This window comes from Cherax quadricarinatus, chromosome 34 (genome assembly GCF_038502225.1).
Source record: "Cherax quadricarinatus isolate ZL_2023a chromosome 34, ASM3850222v1, whole genome shotgun sequence".
Lineage (NCBI taxonomy): Eukaryota > Metazoa > Arthropoda > Malacostraca > Decapoda > Parastacidae > Cherax > Cherax quadricarinatus.
This window is the reverse complement of record NC_091325.1, coordinates 10,497,187-10,518,612: the sequence shown is the minus strand read 5'-3', so window position 1 is coordinate 10,518,612 and position 21,426 is coordinate 10,497,187. Positions and strand designations below refer to the sequence as shown.

Here is a 21,426-nt window from a genome sequence, read left to right as displayed (position 1 = left end):
TTAATGCTGAACGTAGGTAGTAATTTTATTTAGAATGTAAAAATAAGTATGTTACTGATGGAATAAAGTCATCTGAAGTGAGGAGGAGCCTGCCCCAGGTATGACGGAGAAGAATGCACAATACTTTGCTTTGCACAATGCTTTGTAAGCCACAAAACTTTGAACAAAAAAAACAATCTCCTTTCATAACACATTTTTTGGGATCCTCGCTAGGAACGAGTATTGATGCTTGTGAAGATTGTGTTCCATTCTATCTATCCACTTTCTACCATATTCATTCCTCGCTACGTCTTTGAGATGGAGTATAAGGAAGGGAAAAATCTTTGTTTGGAAGATCGAGCGTACTCAGTACCCGCTAATCTATTATTTGACTTTAGCTTTTATATTAACATATTATCATGTTTTAGGAATATTTGTTTATATTTTTCAGAGTACAGGTGGAAATTTAAAAAAAATGGATTAGTATTTGAAATCGTTTTTATATAAAATAGGCATATTCCCGATTTTTTTCATATTACACAAGTTAATTAAATTATTTGACAGCTTAAAAATACTATGTTTTAGTAATCATAGTAGGCCAAACTTTGATTATCTATTAACAACGCAGATCTATCAACAAAATTTGGTTTTATACTCTGGTAATAATTTAATGATTTTGTTTTTGCCCCAAAAAATCTGTTTGTTCGAGAGATCTCCAAACTCGTTGTATGTGTCTCTACACTATTTCACTTAGAAGATTTTCCAGTAAGCACCTATGTGTATTTCTTGTTTGTTCATGTATATCTGAATTACATATTGATAATTTATCTTCTCTAATTAGAGACAATTTAAAATTAACTGTATCTCAAAATAATTTGGATCACTATAAATTACACATGAATAACATGATTTAACAAATGAGTATAAATTAATATTATCAAAATTAGACTATAGTGTAAATTATGTGGGCTTGATTTACCTACAGAATAAATATACATCAAACACTTGAACAAATTACTACTTTTCGAAATATTCCTGAATATATGAGTAGGAAATAACAACGTCAGTGAAGGGCCGGACAAACGGATCAAGGGCAAGTTTGCACTGGCAAGTGGTTCAGAGCGCGAGCTCACCCCTATTTAAGCAGCGTTCGTCCTTCCCGAAGCACCAGTAGCATCTCAACGCTCCCAACATGAAGTCTGTGAGTGCTGTCTTCCACGTCCTCTCTAGTTCAGCCCACTGCCGGTCTTACTACACACTATATTATGTTAGGCATTTTTAATATATTTTCTAAGTGATGTCATAATCCACCTAGGTAGATACACAAATAACCCGCACATAAAAGAGAGAAGCTTACGACGACGTTCCGGTCCGACTTGGACCATTGACAAAGTCACATAGAGTGACTTTGTCAATGGTCCAAGTCGGACCGAAACGTCGTCGTAAGCTTCTCTTTTATGTGCGGGTTATTTGTGTATCGTTCCAGTCACGGTATTGTGCCTTTTTTGTTATCCACCTAGGTAGATAATGCATAAAACTCCCCATGTGACTGAACTTCACTACATAATTCATTTTCGCATTAAGTCACAACTTCCCCCCTTTTCTGTTTTCAGGATTTATATTTATTAATTTATTCACTTTTTAACTACATACCTCTATAAACATGATGTTTCTAATGAGATTACTTACATTATTTTAAAATATTAGTAATAAGGTCCATGTTTATAATCTGAGACTTTTCTGTTGAAAGAAAACAACTGAATGATGCATTTTTCATGAATTTCTCCTTAATTCACAGTCCAAGTGATATATTTTTAGAAGGAAATAATTTCAAAAGAAAATTTTTAAATCAAAATGATTTATTAATCTAAACCAAAATCAGCATGTTTTGTATACTTCTTTTACACTGAATTTCCAAACGTGTCTTTTTACTTTTGCTCCCCCGAACTTACATTTCAGATTTGCAACCATATATTTCAGTTTATTATCGCTGCCATGGCCGCCGTTGCCGTTGCCGCTCCCCAATACCCCCTCCCCGAGACTTATGGAGCCCCCAGTCCCTCCTTCAGGGCTGTCTCAGTCGACAGCGTTGAGGTGGTTCCTATCTTGAGGGACGACCGTGTCCAGGATGACAATGGGAGGTACAACTTTGAAGTAGAGACTGGTAATGGCATTTCGCTCTCCGAGTCGGGCACACCTGATGGTCCTGAAGGTGCTGTTGTGAAATCTGGTCAATACGCGTAAGTATATTTACCAATTCAACTATATTAATTCTCTCTACCTCTCTGTCTGACTGTCTCTCTCTCTGTACATATATAAATATACATACATATATATATATATATATATATATATATATATATATATATATATATATATATATATATATATATATATATATATATATATATATATATATATATATATATATATATATATATATATATATATATATATATATATATATATATATATATATATATTCACTGTCGATGTATATTACTAATTAATTTTAGGCCGTCTTCTCCACATATAAGGCAACTTAAGACATAATAACTATCAAATATTTATCTCATAGCTATGTGATATTGTCAAATTAAATTTGAAGCAAAGTAATGAAAATATATGAACTTTGAACTGCCACAGAACAATAATCACTCCAACATACATAGTGATGGGTATTGAATTAATTATTGTCTCCTTTGCTCCAACGATAATAGTTACACTGCTCCCGATGGAACCGTCTTTGAGCTCAAGTACGTCGCCGACGAGAACGGCTACCAACCGGAGTCTTCCCTTTTGCCAGTCGCACCTACCTTTCCTCACCCAATCCCTCAGTTCGTGATGGACCAGATCGCTAAAGCTGCTGAGGAAGACGCTGCACTAGCCCGCGCCGAATCCGCTGGTGTCAGGTCTGCTTCAGCCCCATCCTTCAGTTACGGAGCACCTCAATAACTTACTTATCATCAAGAGTCACGTCACATGGAATCTCACAACATTTATATATTTATAAACTGATTAATCATATGCTGAGTACTATACATACAAAATAAAATTAATTCTGCAATTTATTATTTACATGGCATACCTTTTCCACCTAGAAATTTATTTTTAATATTTTACCATTCCTCGTATTAATAAAGACAAATTGCCCAGTCACAAAGTGAAGTGGAGAAGCAAAGAAATGGTTTGCTTACACCCGCAGACTGATTTTTTTTCTAAACACGACGACCATCTCCTACCTAGGTTGAGTGGCGCCAGAAAAGAAACCATCTCTTAAAAGACTCGATGAGATATAGGGGTATATATCTCTCATTTAAAGGAAATATGTTAATTCATACCTGTAATACAAAATGAAAGATGTCTTAACTCTAATTAATGAATTCAGCTTCTCTAGAAATCTTTGACACAAAACTTCAGATAGTGTTGTTGGTATTTCATTAGGTAGATGTATTATTGGTCTATCGTTCCAGGCTAATCAAAGCTTCACAGAGACCTCTCCTTTGGTGTGAATATTTAATGGTCAAATTTGCACCGAAACGATGTCGTAAGTTCCAGTCTCATCTGTGTAAGTTATCTGCATATTGCTGCAGTCACGGAATTGACTAATTTTTATCATACTATTTAAGCCACTAAATCCCTTAACAACAAAAATATTCTGAAAACAAAAACAGTGATATTACTGCTAAGGATTAAAAGACGAAAATCCCAATGAGCCTCATACGAAATCAATATAGATATACCTGAAGAAGCCATGACACAAATATTACTAACTTAACACTCTGAAAAATATGTTTTCGTATCATAGCTTCGAGAAAAGCAAACATATTCAACGATACAAATAAATTGATTGTTGTATTCTATTGAACAAAGTGGTTTTAAGTAAATACATTACAACGACTGGCCGGGGACTGAACCCTTGTGGAGGCTGGTATTCAAACTTGAGGTGGTTGAAATTAACCTTGAGCTTACCACTACCACGAGTGTCCTCAGATCACGAGCATCACCTAGCACTGCTGGGTGCTTGATCTTTGAAAGATCGATGGTCAAGTGGTTAAGGCAGTCGGACAGTTCTCCCGTCTCTTTGAGACGGGAGAATATGTCGAAGGAGCTAATTCCGGCTGGCTGCAGTTTGGTAAATGATTGAGTACCACTTGTTTCGTCGTTTGATTACTTTCTAAAGGTAAAACTATATATATATAGGTAAAACTTGCTATTTTGGTTAAAATAGCAATGCTTTTCTTGCCGAATAAGGCAAGCGAAAATTTGTGTACGCCATAATTTCGCAAAAATCATTCTGAAGCTAACGAAAAACACATTTCATTGTGTTTGTTTATTATTAAATTATTGCAAACTTATCTAAAATATATTTAGTTCGACAAGGCTAAAATAAATTGTGCTTGTTATAATAATTTTAAGGTAGTTTTCTAATGTTCTTTATGTACAAAATTATTAATATTTTCATTAACATAAATGAAAAAAATATCTTGAAACGTATAAAAGAAAACTGTAGAAAGGACTTAACTTTAAATGAGTTCTTGCTAATAGACCAGTTTTACCTATTCGGCACGACATACATGTCCTTGGATCAAAGTACAACACCTAGCTCTGCTGGGTGTGTGTTTTTTGCAGGATTGTATGGTCCCTTGGGTTAGAGCGTCATGAATTTTTTGCTCACCATGAGGCGGGCTGAAACAGCACGAGTTCGATCCCCCGGCTAATCGCAATGTTGTTATTGATTAAATACCACTCGTTCGTGGTTAAAATACTATACATACTGCTTGTGCATGATAGTACACCAAACGGGGAGTAGAATGAAATTAGCTCTCACCCACACCATCGTATGTCCTCGGATCACGGTACAACACCTACCTCTGCTGGATACATGATTCTTGTAAGATTGTATGGTCCGTTGGGTTAAAGCGTCGTGAATTTTCGCTCACCATGAGGCTGGTTAAAACAACACGGTTTCGATCACTCGGCTAGTCGCAGTGTTATTTATATTCCAATACAACCGCAAACAGGCGATCTTTACAAGGTAGAACAAAGCACATGGATCCATCTCTCACTCTTGCATTGCCAGAGCTTTGCAATGTTGCAAGAGATAGTAGGGAAAATTCTCTGAGGCAAGGCAGTAGGTATCACTGGCAGCCCATGACACAATCGCTCCCAGTCATGGGCTGCAATTGATACCTTCTCTCTTGCCTGAAAGAATTTTCCCTCCTATCTGTTGCTGTCTTGTACCACTGCATAGCTCCTGACGCACGAGAGTGCGAAAAATCTGCAGGTAAAGATTTTCATCCACATGTGGCTTGTTCTGCATATATATAAGTTTCTGTTTATCATAGATCAAGATTCGAGAATGATGGAGAAAATGGAAATTAATGTGCAAAGTACAACTTAACTTCTTCATATTATCTTAGGAGCTTAAAATATTTAATAGATATATGCATATGAACATTGTGTTTCGCATCTTACCCTGAGCCTTGCGTTTAGAACATAAGAACATAAGAAAGAAGGAACACTGCAACAGGCCTACTGACTCATGCGGAGCAGATCCATAACCCCCCCGGATTAGCACAACGACCCCCCTTCCGGATAAGCCCAATGACCCACCCAGTCTGGTCACCCCCACTCAAGGAAGGAGCACGGCACCAGACACAGTAGCAGAAGTTAGTCAGGTCTAACTCACACCCACCCACACCCACTCATGTATTTATCTAACCTATTTTTAATTTACACAACGTTTTAGCCTGAAAAACTGTACTCGGGAGTTTGTTCTACTCATCCACAACGCTATTACCAAACCAGTGCTTTCCTATATCCTTCCTGAACCTGAATTTTTCCAACTTGAAACCATTGCTGCGAGTCCTGTCTTGGCTGGAAATTTTCAGCACGCTATTTACATCCCCTTTATTTATTCCTGTTTTCCCATTTATACACCTCGATCATATCCCTCCCAGTTCTACGCCTTTCGAGAGAGTACAGATTCAGGGCCCTCAGTCTATCCTCATAGGGAAGTTTTCTGATACATGGGATCATCTTTGTCATCCTCCTCTGTACGTTTTCCAGTGTATTTATATCCATTCTGTAATACGGTGACCAGAACTGAGCAGCATAGTCTAAATGAGGCCTAACCAAGGATATATAGAGTTGAAGAACAACCTGACGACTTCTATTATTTATACTTCTAGATATGAAGCCAAGAATTCTGTTAGCTTTATTGCTAACACTAATGCACTGTTGTCTTGGTTTTAGATTACTGCTAACCAGAACTAAATCTTTTTCGCAATCAGTAGTATTAAGATCTTCACTATTTAGTTTATATGTGGCATGGTTATTTACCTGTCCAACATTTAGAACTTTGCATTTGTGAATATTAAGCTGCATCTGCCACTTCTCCGACCATTGCATCAGTCTATTCAAATCATCCTGGAGTGCTCTAGTGTCCTCATTAGAATGAATTGGACGGCCTATTTTGGTGTCATCATCAAATTTGCTTATGTCCCTATTTATTCCCTCATATATGTCGTTTATGTAAATTGTGAACAACAACAGGCCCAACATTGACCCCTGAGGAACACCGCTTGTGACGTGCCCCCATTCTGATTTCTCCCCATTTATGCAAACTCTCTGCTGCCTATTTGTCAGCCATGCCTCTACCCAGGAAAAAATTTCTCCTATTCCGTGTGCCTTAAGTTTCCTCAATAGCCTCTGGTGTGGAACTCTATTGAAAGCCTTACTGAAGTCCATATACACAATATCATATCCGTTACCATGATCTACCTCCTCAAACACCTTAGTGAAAAAAGTTAGTAAATTCGCTAGACAAGAACGCCCCTTTGTAAAGCCGTGTTGAGATTCATTAATCAATCTGTGCCTATCAAGATGGCTACGAATTGCTTCGGAAATTATTAATTCCACAAATTTTCCCACTATGGAGGTAAGGCTTATTGGTCTATAGTTCGAAGCCAAGTACCTGTCACCTGCCTTGTAAACAGGTATTACATTTGCCATTTTCCACTTATCAGGCACTATGCCAGTTTGTAGTGATATGTTAAAAAGATTAGCCAAAGGTATGCTAAGTTCCTCTTTACATTTCTTTAACACCCTTGCAAACAGTTCATCAGGACCTGGGGATTTGTTAGGTTTTAGTTTCTCTATTTGTCTGAGGACCATGTTTATTATCATCTTGTTCTACATAATCTATTATTTCAGGAATTTCGCTAGTATTTTCCTGGGTGAAAACTAAGAGGAAGTAGGTAATGAGAATTTCACACACATCCTTATCACTGTCAGTGATCTGACCAGTGATCTTGTCCCTAATCTTACTTCTGTATACCTGAAAGAACCCTTTTGGGTTAGTCTTTGAATCCCTTGCGTCCTTAGCCTCATAATCCCTTGTTGCTTTTCTTATTCCTTTCCTTATTTCTCTCTTTAATTGAATATACTGATTTCTTAACTGCCCATCCCCTCTTTTGATACGCCTATATATGCCTCTTTTGACCAATGAGATGTTTTAATCTATTGTTCATCCATTTGGGATCATTTTTGTTAGATCTAATTTTCCCACTCGGAACAAAAGCTGTCAGGGCAGCTAGAACTATGCTATGAAAAACATCATATTGGCAACGAAGATCATCTACCTGACTCATAGTCAGGACATCCCAATTTAGCCCACCCAGGTAATTTTTCAGTCCCATGAAGTTGGCCAAGCGAAAATCTGGGACAGAGATTTGATTGCAGTTATCTGGGTAATTCCATGATATATTGAAACTAAGTGATTTGTGATCACTCTCCCCAAGCTCATCATTAACCTCAAAATTATTAATTACCACTGCCACTACTACTACTACTACTACCACCACTACCTCTTCCTGCCTATATACAGCCGTCCTGCTATACTTCTGGATAGTGTGACTTTGTAAATGGTCCAAGTCGGACTGAAACGTCGTCGTAAGCTCCTCTCTTCTATGTGCGGGTTATTTGTGTATAGTGAATCTTTGTTGGCAAGAGCCAAGTCAAGCAGATTGTTTCCTCTAGTTGGCTCTGTCACAACCTGTTCTAAAAAGCAATCTTGAACAATATCAAGAAAGTCACTAGACTCAAGATTTCCTGTCATATTGTTCCAATCAATTTGTCTAAAGTTAAAATCTTCCATTATCACAACATTTTCATATCTAGATGTCTTATGAATTTCGTCCCATAACAGCTTACTGCACTCCCTCGAGAAACTGTAGTCAAACAGATTCTGTGTTCGATGTTTCTAATCTTATATCATGTCTAAGACAATTTAAATTTTCTCTGACATACATCGCCACCCCACCACCCTTCCTGTTGACCCTATCAGTGTAGAATAGTTTATAACCCTGTATGTTGCATTCAGAAATCATTTCTCTATCGTTCAGGTTGAACCAGGTCTCTGTTATATCAATAATATCTATATTACCTACACTTGCAAGTAATCTTAGCTCATCTATCTTATTTCTTCGACTTCTACTATTTGTATAGTAAACCTTAATGAAGCTAGTCACTCGTTACCCTCTACTATCTCTCGACGTCTAGCTATCTTTACCGATACATTTATTACATTGTAGTTCCAAATGTGTGATATGAAAATTAATGCTAAACGTAGATCGTTTTGGTAATCTGAATAAGAAAATAGATGTTATTTTTGGAATAAAGTCAGATGAAGTGTGAAGCAGCTAGGCTATGGTATGACGGAGACGAATGTTTTGCAAAATACAAACTCCTGACCAAATCGCATTTCTAAACAAATGTCTTGGGTTCCTCGCGAGGAAAGAGCACTAGTGCTTGTCAAGTTTATGTTAAATCTATCCACTTTCTGACATACTGAATCGCTGACATTTGTTAAATAGAGTAAAAGGGAAGGAAATAAAATTGATTTAAGAGCAAGCATACCCAGTACATACTAATTTGTTATGTGATCGACATATTTTCATGTTTTAGAAATATTTGTTTCCATTATTCAGGGCACAACTGGAGTTTAAAAATAAGATTAGAACCTGAAATCGTGTTTATATAAAAAATGGTAAATATGCGATTGTTTTCATATTACTCAAGCTAGCTAATTTAATAATTTGACTACATAATATCAATGTGGTAGTAATCGTAGAATGCTAAACTTTGATTATCTAGTATAAGCAAGATTACTTTAAAGCGTAGGGATACGACAAAAAGCTTGAAGAGGAGTCTTGGAAATTTTCTTAGAAATGCGCACCTAGAAATGCAGTGGAAGAGGAGACAGCATAAGAGATGATGGAAAGGCTTAACAATATGTTTCATGAATTTAATCTATATTATGTGGACATCAACCTGGATCGTGATACGTCGGCAAAACATTTTGTTTACTCTCGCAATACGCATTACTAATTTTAGTAAATATGTGCTACTGCTGTAACTATTACATAAAACAAAGAAACAGCACAATTGTTATCATCAGAATTTGGTTAAGCAAACAGTCTTCATATACTCTGTCCAATAATAGTATTCGTAGTAAATAATATAATGATTATTCTCCAAAACAATCTCTACATTCGTTGAAGTGATCTCCAAACTCGTTATACTTGTCTTTACACTCTTTCACATAAAGTATTCTCCGGTAAGTGCCTATGTGAATTTCTTGTTCACGTGTAGCTGAATTAAATATTGATAAATACCCTTCTCTAATTACTGATGCAAGTTAAAATTAACTGTTTCTGAAAATAATTTGAATCATTATTCGTTACGCATTCATGATATGATTTAAGAAATGTATATAAATATTGATCTTATCAGAATAAGATTAGAGCGTGAGTTATGTGGGTGTGATAAAAATTATTTCTAAATTTACCTCTAGAATGTATATACATGAAATACATGAATATATTACTATTTTACGATGTTCGTACCTGTTTACACTTGAAATATGCCTGAATAAATGAGTTGGATATAACAACGTAAGTGAAGGGCCGGTCAACCGGGTCAAGGGCAAGTTAACACTGGCAAGTGGTTCAAAGCGCGAGGTCACCCGTATTTAAGCAGCGTTCCTCCTTCCCTAAGCACAAGTAGCTACTCAACGCTCCCAATATGAAGTCTGTGAGTGTTCTCTTTCACGTCCTCTATGGTTTAATCTGTCCACCACTGAAACATCGAATTCTGATGTATTCGTTCACAGGCGGTCTTACTGCAGACTATATTATATTAAGCATATATTTTTTATATTTTTTAAGTTATGTCATATTGCACCTAGTTATGAACTCAACTACATACTTCATTTCACATTCAATCACTTATCCCCCTCCCCCCACCTTTCTTCCTTTCTCGGTTCATAGTCATTACTTATTCACTATGTTTAAATTCACGTGGTTATTTTTTTTTTTTAATGTTTTCGGAATCTTAACCAAAATCAGTATGCTCTGTGCATTATTTTTTTTCATTGAACGTCCAAACGTGGCTCTTACGTTGGCTCCTACGAACTTACATTGCAGGTTTACAACCATTTCTTTCAGTTTATCTTCGCTGCCTTGGCCTCTATTGCCGTCGCTGCTCCCCAGTACCCCCTCCCCGAAACTTATGGAGCCCCCAGCCCATCCTCCAGGGCTGTCTCAGTTGACAGCGTTGAGGTGGTTCCTATCTTAAGGGACGACCGTGTCCAGGATGAAAATGGCAAGTTCAACTTTGAAGTAGAAACTGGTAATGGAATTTCGTTCTCCCAGTCCGGTTCTCCTGACGGTCCAGAAGGTGCTGTTGTGAAATCTGGTCAATACGCGTATGTATATTTACCATTTCAACTATATTAATTGTGTGTGTGTGTGTGCGTGTGTGTGTGTGTGTGTGTGTGTGTGTGTGTGTGTGTGTGTGTGTGTGTGTGTGTGTGTGTGTGTGTGTGTGTGTGTGTGTATCTATCTGCCTGTCTGTCTCTGTCTCTGTCTGTCTGTATCTCTGTCTCTGTCTGTCTGTCTCTCTCTCTCTCTCTCTCTCTCTCTCTCTCTCTCTCTCTCTCTCTCTCTATGTCTCTCTCTGTCTATATATATATATATATATATATATATATATATATATATATATATATATATATATATATATATATATATATATATATATATATATTTTTATAAATTATCTATGTATGTTATTTTACTCTCGATGGATATTGCTAACTGATTTTAGGTTTCTTCCCCATAAATAAGGCTATCTTAAGCTATAATAACTATCAAATATTTTTCTCATAGCTACATGATATTGTCAAATTAAATTTGAAGCAAAGTAAAGAAAATATATGAACGTTGAACTGCCACAGTACAATAATCACTCCAACATACATAGTGATGGGCATTGAATTAATTATTGTCTCCTTTGCTCTAACGATAATAGTTACACTGCTCCCGATGGAACCGTCTTTGAGCTCAAGTACGTCGCCGACGAGAACGGCTACCAACCGGAGTCTTCCCATTTGCCAGTCGCACCTACCTTTCCTCACCCAATCCCTCAGTTCGTGATGGACCAGATCGCTAAAGCTGCTGAGGAAGACGCTGCACTAGCCCGCGCCGAATCCGCTGGTGTCAGGTCTGCTTCAGCCCCATCCTTCAGTTACGGAGCACCTCAGTAACTTACCTATCATCAAGAGTCACGTCACATGGAATCTCACAACATTTACATATTTATAAACTGATTAATCATATCTTGAGTATTGTACATACACAATAAAATTAATTCAGCAATTTATTATTATTTACATGGCATACGTTATCCACCTAGAATTTTTTTTTAATATTTTACCATTCCACGTATTAATAAAGACACATTGCTCAGTCACAATGTGAAGCGGAGAAGAAAAGAAATGGTTTGCTTACACCCTCAGATTGATTTTTTTCTAAACACGACGGCTATCTCTGGAAAACAAGCTCCCCACTGACTCCCATAAATAAGTTTGTTCCTACCAGCAGTCCTGTATATACGCGCTGCAATTGCCTTAATTCGAATCCTACATTTCGCTGCCTGACCACGGTAGAGTGGGGTTGTGCTCTGCACCCCTCTGCTGTTTGTAGGCGAGCTCCCTTGTCAGTTACCTGGCTGCAGTGGTGTGAAGTGGTGCTGTCACACCTCGGCTAACAACATAGGTGCACTGTGATTGTCAAGATGGCGGTTAGTCTGAGACGACGGATAAATACTGTAGGCATTGAGCTACTTAAAGGAACGATAACGCCCAGTTCTGCGCAAGTCTTATAGCCAAAGATCATCCGGGAGACATATGGCGTACAAGATAGTGACTTTTATGGTGTAGCATTGAACGGAGGACAACGAATTTTCGTCAAACTGCTATCAGCAACGGTTTATGAATCGTTAGTCACCAGGTTTCAGGACGTGAGTCTTGACGTCACACCAGCTGTCAGTGTAAGAATGATAGATGTTTCACGGCATTATACGTGGATCAAGCTACGCAACGTTCCATTTGAGGCGGACGAGGCGGATATAAGGAAAGTTTTTGAGAAGTATGGGACGGTGCATTATGCTCAACATGGTACGTGGGCGGCAGGAGCCTATGCTGGTTTTCCAGAGGGTTCTTTCAACCTCAAAATGACTTTGAGGCACCCAATACTGTCCTACGTGTATCTACAAGATTTCAGGACGCAGGTAATGGTAATGTACCCAGGACAACGACGTACGTGCCGCCTATGTGGTGAGTATGATCACATAGCGGCGACCTGTGACAAGCGAAGACATGTGCCTGGACCTGTGGTGGACGTCGCAGCCCCTGCTTCAAAGGTGGCAGGTGAGGAACAAACATCGGATGGAGGGCGTGGTGTTTTGTGGAGCGAGATAGTGGATCGGGCACACAGGACTGGCGGTGAGTTGGAGTCCCGCCCCAAGCTGCCTGATCAGGTGTCGTCTCCTGTGGATAAGGAGGAGCAGCAATTACAGGAGAAGGTTTTTGAGACTGAGGAGGAATTGGTGGAGGTGTTGAAGACTTTGTCACCGCCAGAGAAGGACGTTACATCTGAGCGTGGTGTCATCGGAGAATCGTCGCTTCCAGAAAGTCTGAGACATGATAATTTGGGACGTGATGGTGGTTTGGAGTCGTCCATTGAATCATTAAACCATTCTCAGGTGGAGGTGGAGGTTCATCGAGAGGTAACATCTGACCAAGACATGTGTAACATGACTGTCACGAGAAAGAGGGCGGATACATCAGATTCTGATGACGTCCTCACGCCTGCACAAAGGCCTGGGAAACAGACTGAGGTGAAGTGCGAAGGTAGTGGTGTAGGTAGTGGTAGCCATGATAGGAGGCACCGGAAGAAGGGGGGAGGGAAAGAGAGCACTCTGAAGGTGTCAAACTTACATTCAAGCTCTGGAGTTGTAAAGAGTGATGAGAGGAAGCAGGGGTGGAAACTTTAATAGGCCTTAGGTGTATGTCTGTAAATGTTAATGGGTTATGTAGCGGTATGAAGAGAGATTGGTTTCGTAATTTTCTGAATAAATCTAGAGTGGATGTTGTGTTCCTGCAGGAGCACAATTTTAAAGAGGGTAGGGTGTTGGAGGTGGCAGGATTTCGAGTAGTTACCCTGCCATCTCCCCGTCTAAAAGGTGGTGTGGGAATTTTAATAAGGGAGACGAGCCCGTTTGTTTTGCAGAGAAGCGAGGGAGGAGGGGGAGGGAGGGTGTTGCGTGTGAATGGGTGGTGGATGGGTAAGCGTGTGTCTTTTGTGAGTGTGTATGCGCCGGCTGAAAATAACATAAAGGTAAAGAATGATTTTGTGTGTGAGGATCTTGTGTTTTTCTTAAGTGCACTGCCAGAGGTGGCGATAGTTGGTGGGGACTGGAATAGTGTAATCAGGGTGGCTGATGTGGACCCAAGAGGGGCTGGATATTTGTCTGTGGCTCTTAGGGAGTTATTAAGGGATGTTAGGTTACGTGATGCCTTTGGGGGGGCGGTGTGGGAGACTGAATATACGTTTGTTAGGAGTGGATATGCTGCGAGACTAGATAGAGTGTACTTTTCTCAGGGAGTGGATGTGAAATCTTTCAGTACTGTTGAGGCTACAGTGTCAGATCATAGGGCAGTGGTGGTGGAGGTTGGGTGGGGGACGCTCGCGGACATATATAGAAGTTATTGGAAATTAAATGTAAGTGTGTTAGGTGATGAGGAGGGGTTGGAGGGGTTTTCAGTCCTATGGAGGGAGCTTAGTGTTGAAGAACAGGGAGTGGATGACATTGTGACATGATGGGATAGTGTTGCAAAGGAAAGGATTAGAAAGTTTTATGTGAGAGAGGGAAAACGTATTAATAATTTAAAATATGGACTGGCTAACTATTTAGAGGATAGGTTAAGAGGTTGCTATGGGAGGGGGGTAGGTGGGAAAAATTTTCCTATGGATGAAATAGCTGAAATAAAGGGAAGGTTGAGGGTGTTGCAAAATGAAAGGTTTCAAGCTGTAAGGGTGCAGGCAGGGGTGGAGGAAGTGCTTTGGGGCGACAAGCCGTCAGCGTGTGTTTTGCGGCATCAAAAGCAAAGGCAGGCGGTGACAGCTATACCATGTTTAGAGGTAACGGAGATGGTTGGAAATTATAGAGCAGGGCAGGAGATACGTACCACAAAGGGGATGTGTGCGTATGCGGAGGCTTGGTACGAGAAGTACTGGAACAGTGGGGGGGTGGGTGACGTGGCGTTGGACAAGGTGTGTATGTATGTGACGTGTAATTTAGGAAATAGTGATAGAAAGGCTTTAGGTGGGACTATTACGGCAGAGGAAATAGAGAATGCGTTAAGGGGAATGAGGAAGGGGAAAGCTCCCGGTATTGACGGTCTCCCGGTAGAATTTTATTTACAACATTGGACGTTGATAAAGGAATTTATAGTTAGGTTATTTAATCGTATGAAGGAGAAGGGTAAGTTGGGGGAGAAGCAGGTAACAGCAGTTGTAGTGTTGGTCCCGAAGGTCAAGGGGCAGCCCACCCTTCGGGAGTACCGAGCCATATCACTGATGTGTGCAGACTATAAGGTGTTTGCAAAAATTTTAGGTAATAGGTTCAAATGTGTTGTGGGGAGGGTGGTGTCAAAATCTCAGTTTGGGTTGCCGGGTAGGTCGATGATTGAAGGACATGGGATACTGAGAAGTTTTGTGGAAGCTAAGGGTAGGGGTGGAGGGGCGGCTTTGTTGGCTCTAGATTGGCAGGGAGCATATGATAGAGTGGAAAGGGGAGCTTTGCAGGTTATACTTAGGAGACAGGGTTTTGGGGAGGAAATAGTAGAGTGGGTAAATATGTTGTACAAAGGGGCGAAAATGAGGATACAGATTAATGGGTGTATGGGGAGGGAAATTGCAATGGGTAGAGGCCTTAGACAGGGATGCCCCATGTCCCAAATATTGTTTGTGTGTTTCCAGGACCCCTTTTATAGAATGGTTATAGAATGGTTGACCGTAGCTTATGTATCCCATGTGAGGGAAGTGTGGGGGGTGGGAGGGCCTGGCCGGGTTTAATTGGATATGTTGACGACACCACTGTGCTCATTCGTGAAGGGATGTCAATGGGAGTGTTGGACGAGGTGGTGCAATTATTTGGAAGTGCCATGGGTATGCAGGTAAATAGTGCGAAGTCAAGGTGCATGGGGTTGGGTTCTTGGGTGGGGGGTGTGGGGGGGAGATGTAATGTTGTTAAAGAATGGGCGGTGTCTTTAAAGATTTGTGGTATTATTTATAAGGATGACATGGTTGCGGCGCGGGATGAAAACTCGGATAGGTTATTGGAAAGGATCGTGGGGCGTCTAGGTGTTCTGAGACCCCAGCACCTAACTCTGATACAGCGAGTGATAGTCGTGAACATTTTATTGTATAGTAAGGTTTGGCATGTTGCAGCTGTGTTCCCAATTACAGGGACAGCGATTGCGGGGATTCTAAGACGGGTGTACAAATTTTTGTGGGGTTCACGTTGTGATTGGTTACGGAGGGAAGTTGTAATGCAACCTGTAAGGCAGGGTGGGTTGGGGTTGATGGATTTGAGACGGAGGGCTAAATGTGTGTTTATTAAATGGGAAGTGTTGCTTGAGGGTGTGAACGCGGGGCGTTTGGGAAGGATACACGACAGGCTGGGTATGTGGTATCGAGGAATGGAGTTGAGGGAATGTGAAATAGTTTTGAGGGCTGTGATGTTGGTTAGAGAACTGAGAAAGGTTCGTATAAAGGTTTTGTGTAGGTTACTTGTAGGTAGGTGCGTTGTCCCAGTTGAGGGTTTGTTCCCCATGTATGCGTGGAGGAGTATTTGGTTTAGATTTAGTAAAATGAAGTTAAACCCTCAGGCGCGTGAGGTGATGTTTCGTTTTCTGCATGGGATCCTTCCGTCTGGTGAGATACTACGAAACAGACAGGTTGTAGAGGGTGGGGGGTGTGGTATCTGTGGAGGGGATGAGACAGCGTTCCATGTAGTTTACTTTTGTGAAGGGCTCGAGGAGGTTAGGTGCTGGTTAAGTAGGTACAGAGGGTGGGGGGCCGTGGGGTGTCGGTTTTGCGTGCTTTAAGTCTAGATATGGGTGGGTTAGACGAGGGTGTCATAAGAGCTTTAGATTATATCATGGTAGATTATATATATATGTCGTGGGTGATGAGGGGGAGAGGGGATAGTGAAGAGCGAAGGAAGGTTCTTGCGGTAACGTTCTATCGTACGATGTGCCGTAACAAAGATTTGTATGGGAGGAGGTGGGATCAGGCTTTCTCAGAGGGGTATAGAATGCTAACGTTAGGGATTCTCGTAAATCTGTGATTGATAATGAGTGAGTGAAGGGGTTTTCATAGGTTGGAGGGAGTCAGGGGGCCACAGCGGGCTCGCCTCCTTGGGGGGGGGGTCGTGAGAGTGTTGTGAATGTGGGTTTGGAATGGTTTCCTGGTTTTCATTGAGACTTTATGGCAGCCAAGTGTGGATGTCGAGCTCAAGGTCTCGTTATGTTAGATATAACACTTTTCAGAATGTAGGTATAATATAGTAGATTTTTTTATGGCTAATTTTGATGTGTATCAGTCTTGTATGACATGATTCTTGAGTAATAAGTTATTTGCGACATGAAGTGTGTTATAGTTTGTATTTATGTTACGTGCTGGGTTTTTGCATGATGAGATATACTTATATACTGTTTAGCTTTGTGCATACAGTGCATCTGATTAATTTGATTTTGTGAAAATTTTGTGTGTACGTGTGTGTGTGTATATATATATGTATATATCTCTTTCTATTGTTTTGAGCCTTTGTCATGGGTCAGACGTTATGTAATACTTTATATATGTATGATTCGATTCTTTTTAAAGTTTATAATTATGGTCTGTACCCTGATACCGGTTTGGTGTCAATGCTAAGTTCTTGATGTTAAGTTTTAGTCTGTATGGTATACAGACATATCTAGACAGTTTAGTGACGTAGTCCATTTGTGTCTGAGATTATGTATATGGGTTAATTGTAACAGTATAGCGCTTCAGTGATTGTGTTCTAAGCTGTATTCTTTTTTCTGTATATTCGTATGTTGGTATATGTAAAGCTGTATTGTTAGGGATGCGTTTGTAGATGTTCTAGTAAGATTATGATGTTAGGTTTTGGGTTTTTGATTAATGCGAAGGATGGAATTTAACTGATATAACTTCTCTGTATATTTTATGTTCAAGTGTATTGAGCCTTTGTCAGAGGTCATGTTATATGTACAATTTATATATATGTAAGGTTTTGCATCAATGAATGTGTATATATGTCAATTCATGACCCTGTGGCATGTAATTTTTTTAGCTATGTTCTTGCCGTAAGTTCATGTTGTATGTTTGGTAGCAATATCTGGCGAGCATGTAGGTGCAATCCGTTTGTCAGTTAATTTGATTGAGATCCATACTGTTTCTTTATTTTTATGTTAAACTGTATTGGTTTAAATAAAATATAAAAAAAAAAATCGAATCCTACCCCCAGCATCTCTCATTCCCCAGGAAATATACAGAAAATCCACTACCACGTACATAATCGCCCTTTTTACCTCCCGTGATACCCCTTTTACCTCTAATGTTAAAGCTCGCAGGGTCTCTACATGAACCCCACCTAGCAGACGAAAAACCCTCGCCAACCACATCCGTACCTCCCTCAATTCTTCACAAAAAGAAACCGCATGAAATGCCGTTTCCAGCTCACCACACTGACTGCAGGACGGTTCCCTCACCTAACCCATTAAAATCAAAACTGCTTTTGAAGCTAGGATCCCCATCATGAATCTGTATACCAACTCACGTACCCTAGGCATTAACCTGAGCCTCCTGAAGTCTTCCCATATCGTCCCCCAATCATCAATGGATAGACCGATACGCCCTGCAGGATTTCCTTCCTCCCACTCAATGATACCAAACGCTCCACTTTAAGTGGCTCAACATCTTTAACAAATAACAAAACCCTCAGCATATCCTCACATTCAATTAACTCTTTACCTCCCCACCATCTCCGCACATCCCCCATCACCTTCCCCACTCTTACCCCTCTTTCCCCTCCAGCCCTAACGAATGACTGTTTCACATATATTGCTTTCACCCTCGGCCCCAATGCTAAAAGACCCATTCCCCCTCTGCGCACATTCGACATCACCACTTCCTTGCTCAGCCATGCCCTCCCAAAACCCCAAACATAACGTATAGCTCGTCTCTGTATTTCTTGTACGTCCTGTGTTCTCAAAGGATACACTTCCGCTATACCCCAAACCTTACTGTAAACCAGCGAATTAACTATTACCGCCCTCTGCTATAATGTGACATCTCCCGCCCGTAAACCCCTTAATCTACTCATTACTTTCTCCACTACCCTCTCTGAATTTACCTGCCTAGCCTCCTGCACATTCGCCATGTATAAAACTCCACAAATCTTCAAATTATCCACCACTGCCCACCCAAACTCCAACCCCAAGCCCCCCCCACCCAAGCACCCACCTCCAGTAAACACGATTTCGCCCTATTTACTCTCATGCCCGACGCCTCCCCAAAAATCCCCAACACCCTCCCCACCGTACGCAATCCCTCCACCCCTTCTATTAGGATAATGGTATCATCCACATACCCCACAATGCCTGAGCGTCCTTCCCTCTCCCCATTTAATGCTCCCACCCCTTCAACGAGCCCATAGAACGGATGTTGCATGCATGCAAACAGAATTTGTGAAAGAGGGCACCCCTGCAGTAATCACCTCTCCATTTTAACCAGCCTTCCCAATCTGCCATTAACTTGGACCCGTACCATAGCCGCTGAGTATAGCGTATCAACCCACCTCGCCACTCCCAGTCCAAACCCCAGACGCAACAAACAAACCCTCAAAAATTTTCTATTCACACAGTCATATGCATTCTCCCAATCAATACCCAAAAGTCCTCCCCCCTCGCAACCCTCCAAAAAGTCCCTTATGCGCCCATGCCCAACTCTCATACTTCGTCCCGGTATACCCATCTGACCCCTATGTGCAACCCCACCAATTACCTTCTTCATCCTATTACCTAATATCTTTGCAAAAATCTTGTAGTCAGAACACATTAGTGAGATAGCTCTATATGCACTTAAAACACTCCTCACTTGCTTTTTACGAACCAACACAACCACTCCAATACTTTGTGTCTGACTTAGCTTGCCCTCCCGCAGCATACAATTCATGACCTCCACCAGACAAGTCTTAATATGCTCCCAGTGAACTCTGTAAAAATCATTTGAAATCCCATCGATGCCTGGTGCTTTTCCAGTACTCATGTTAAACACTGCCTCCTCAACTTCCCCCACACTAATCGCTCCTCCCATCTCCATCCCCTCCACTTCTTTCTGCCCTAAAAAACTTCCCCCCCTCCAACACTTCCTCAAAAGCATCGCCTTTCCCCCCTTTCTCCATTTCTCTCGAAACCAGAAATCAGTATAATTACTCATGCCTTCTGTATTAGTAAGCACCTGTCCCTTATGATACCCACCCACATCCTCGCTCACCTCTAATTGCAAAATAGTTGACTCCTCCTGCCTTACCCTAAAACGTCTTAAAACACTTCCCGAAGGTTTATCCCCCCACAATACAGCCTCCAATCCTGCCCTCACACGCACGGCATCAAATCTGTCATTGTGTATCTCTGCCAGTCTACCTCTAAGTTGCTCCACGGTCCCATACTGCTTCCCCACTTCCTCCTCATAACACTCGTTCAGCTGACATTCCAAATAATTCTGTAACCCATACCTCCACCTGGCCTCTTCCCGTCCCCTATTTTTAAAGAATCCAGCAATACCCGGCTTAGCTCGCTTCTCCCACCATTCCAAGACACACGACCCCACACCCCTTGATCCCCAAAAAGAGTGCCACCAATCCCCAAAAGCCTCACTCACCCCCTCCCTCTTCACAAGTCTCGCATTTAATTTCCAATAACCAGTGTGTATCCTAACCATACCCTCCCAATCAAGATCCGCAATAACCGCCCTGTGGTCTGAAAACCCCACATCGAAGGTCCTAACTCCCAGAACTCTTATTGCCTCCGTAGCATAGAGCCTATCCAGTCGTGCAGCATAACCCCTTCGTACAAATGTATACTCAATCCTCCAACCACCCCTCCCCACTACATCTAAAACTCCCACATCCCCCAACACATTGCGTAAAAACCCAAACACACACCCCGCCCCCCTCGGTTCCACATCACCCTGTCGTATGACACAATTCCAATCTCCTCCTATCACAGTAACTGAAGGCAATTCCCTCAAATAAAAAAGCAAAACATCCTTCACGAAAGTTACCTTAACTGCTGCATTTCCATCCGCCGGCATGTATACTCCTATAAAACAAACCCTTGTCTCACCCCACTCTCCCTCAACCCGCGCCACCCTTCCACCCCCACCCTCCTCCCACCCCAACACACGCAAGGGACTGGTTTCCTTCACAGCCACAGCAACTCCCCCTTTTAACCTCACCGATCCACTCACATATAACTTATATCCCTTCAAGCGCAACTCACATCCAAACTTGTAATTATGCTCCTGTATGAAACATATATCCACATCAAATCTCCTTAAAAACCATTTCATCCACACTCTCTTAATCTCAGCTCTCAGGCCGTTAGCATTAATGGTGACCACCTTGAATTATTACAATAAAGGCGGCTTTCCCCGCTGCTTTTGAAGGTTGCTCGAAAGACGTGGTTGTTGACTATAGCCACGTTTGTCACTTGGTCTATCCAGACCTCCGATCCCCCCCTTTTCCTTCGACCCTTGCAGCACCACAGAACCGGTGCCACCATTCCCCGGTAGCTCTAGCCCGGTCTTCCAAGGTTTCTTTCCAGATCTCTGCCCTGGCGTTAAGACGTCTTCCATATCAGACGTCCCAGCTGTTCGCTTACGTGTGCCACCTCCACACGTTGCCTCAGCATCCATGTCCTCCTGGTGCACCTCAACCACCACCGTGTGCTGCTTACTCTCGTTGCAC

General features: G+C 41.1%; 2 protein-coding genes across 2 annotated transcripts; both read left to right on the top strand.

Annotated features, from left to right (window-relative positions):
- Nucleotides 1-1,083: 1,083 nt before the first annotated feature.
- Nucleotides 1,084-3,046, top strand: LOC128693760 (cuticle protein AMP1A). The gene is made up of 3 exons (XM_053783611.2): nt 1,084-1,180; nt 1,960-2,219; nt 2,700-3,046. Exons 1-3 carry the CDS (start codon nt 1,172-1,174, stop codon nt 2,932-2,934), a joined length of 504 nt encoding a protein of 167 aa, XP_053639586.2. The 5' UTR covers nt 1,084-1,171; the 3' UTR covers nt 2,935-3,046.
- Nucleotides 3,047-9,991: 6,945 nt separating this feature from the next.
- Nucleotides 9,992-11,702, top strand: LOC138853597 (cuticle protein AMP1A-like). The gene is made up of 3 exons (XM_070091256.1): nt 9,992-10,077; nt 10,491-10,750; nt 11,356-11,702. The coding sequence occupies exons 1-3, from the start codon at nt 10,069-10,071 to the stop codon at nt 11,588-11,590; spliced, it is 504 nt and encodes a 167-aa protein (XP_069947357.1). The 5' UTR covers nt 9,992-10,068; the 3' UTR covers nt 11,591-11,702.
- Nucleotides 11,703-21,426: the final 9,724 nt, after the last annotated feature.

Coding starts and splice junctions, on each gene's coding strand:
- LOC128693760 (XM_053783611.2), top strand. Junction 2,220..2,699: donor GTGAAATCTGGTCAATACGC/GTAAGTATATTT, acceptor CAACGATAATAG/TTACACTGCTCCCGATGGAA.
- LOC138853597 (XM_070091256.1), top strand. Junction 10,751..11,355: donor GTGAAATCTGGTCAATACGC/GTATGTATATTT, acceptor TAACGATAATAG/TTACACTGCTCCCGATGGAA.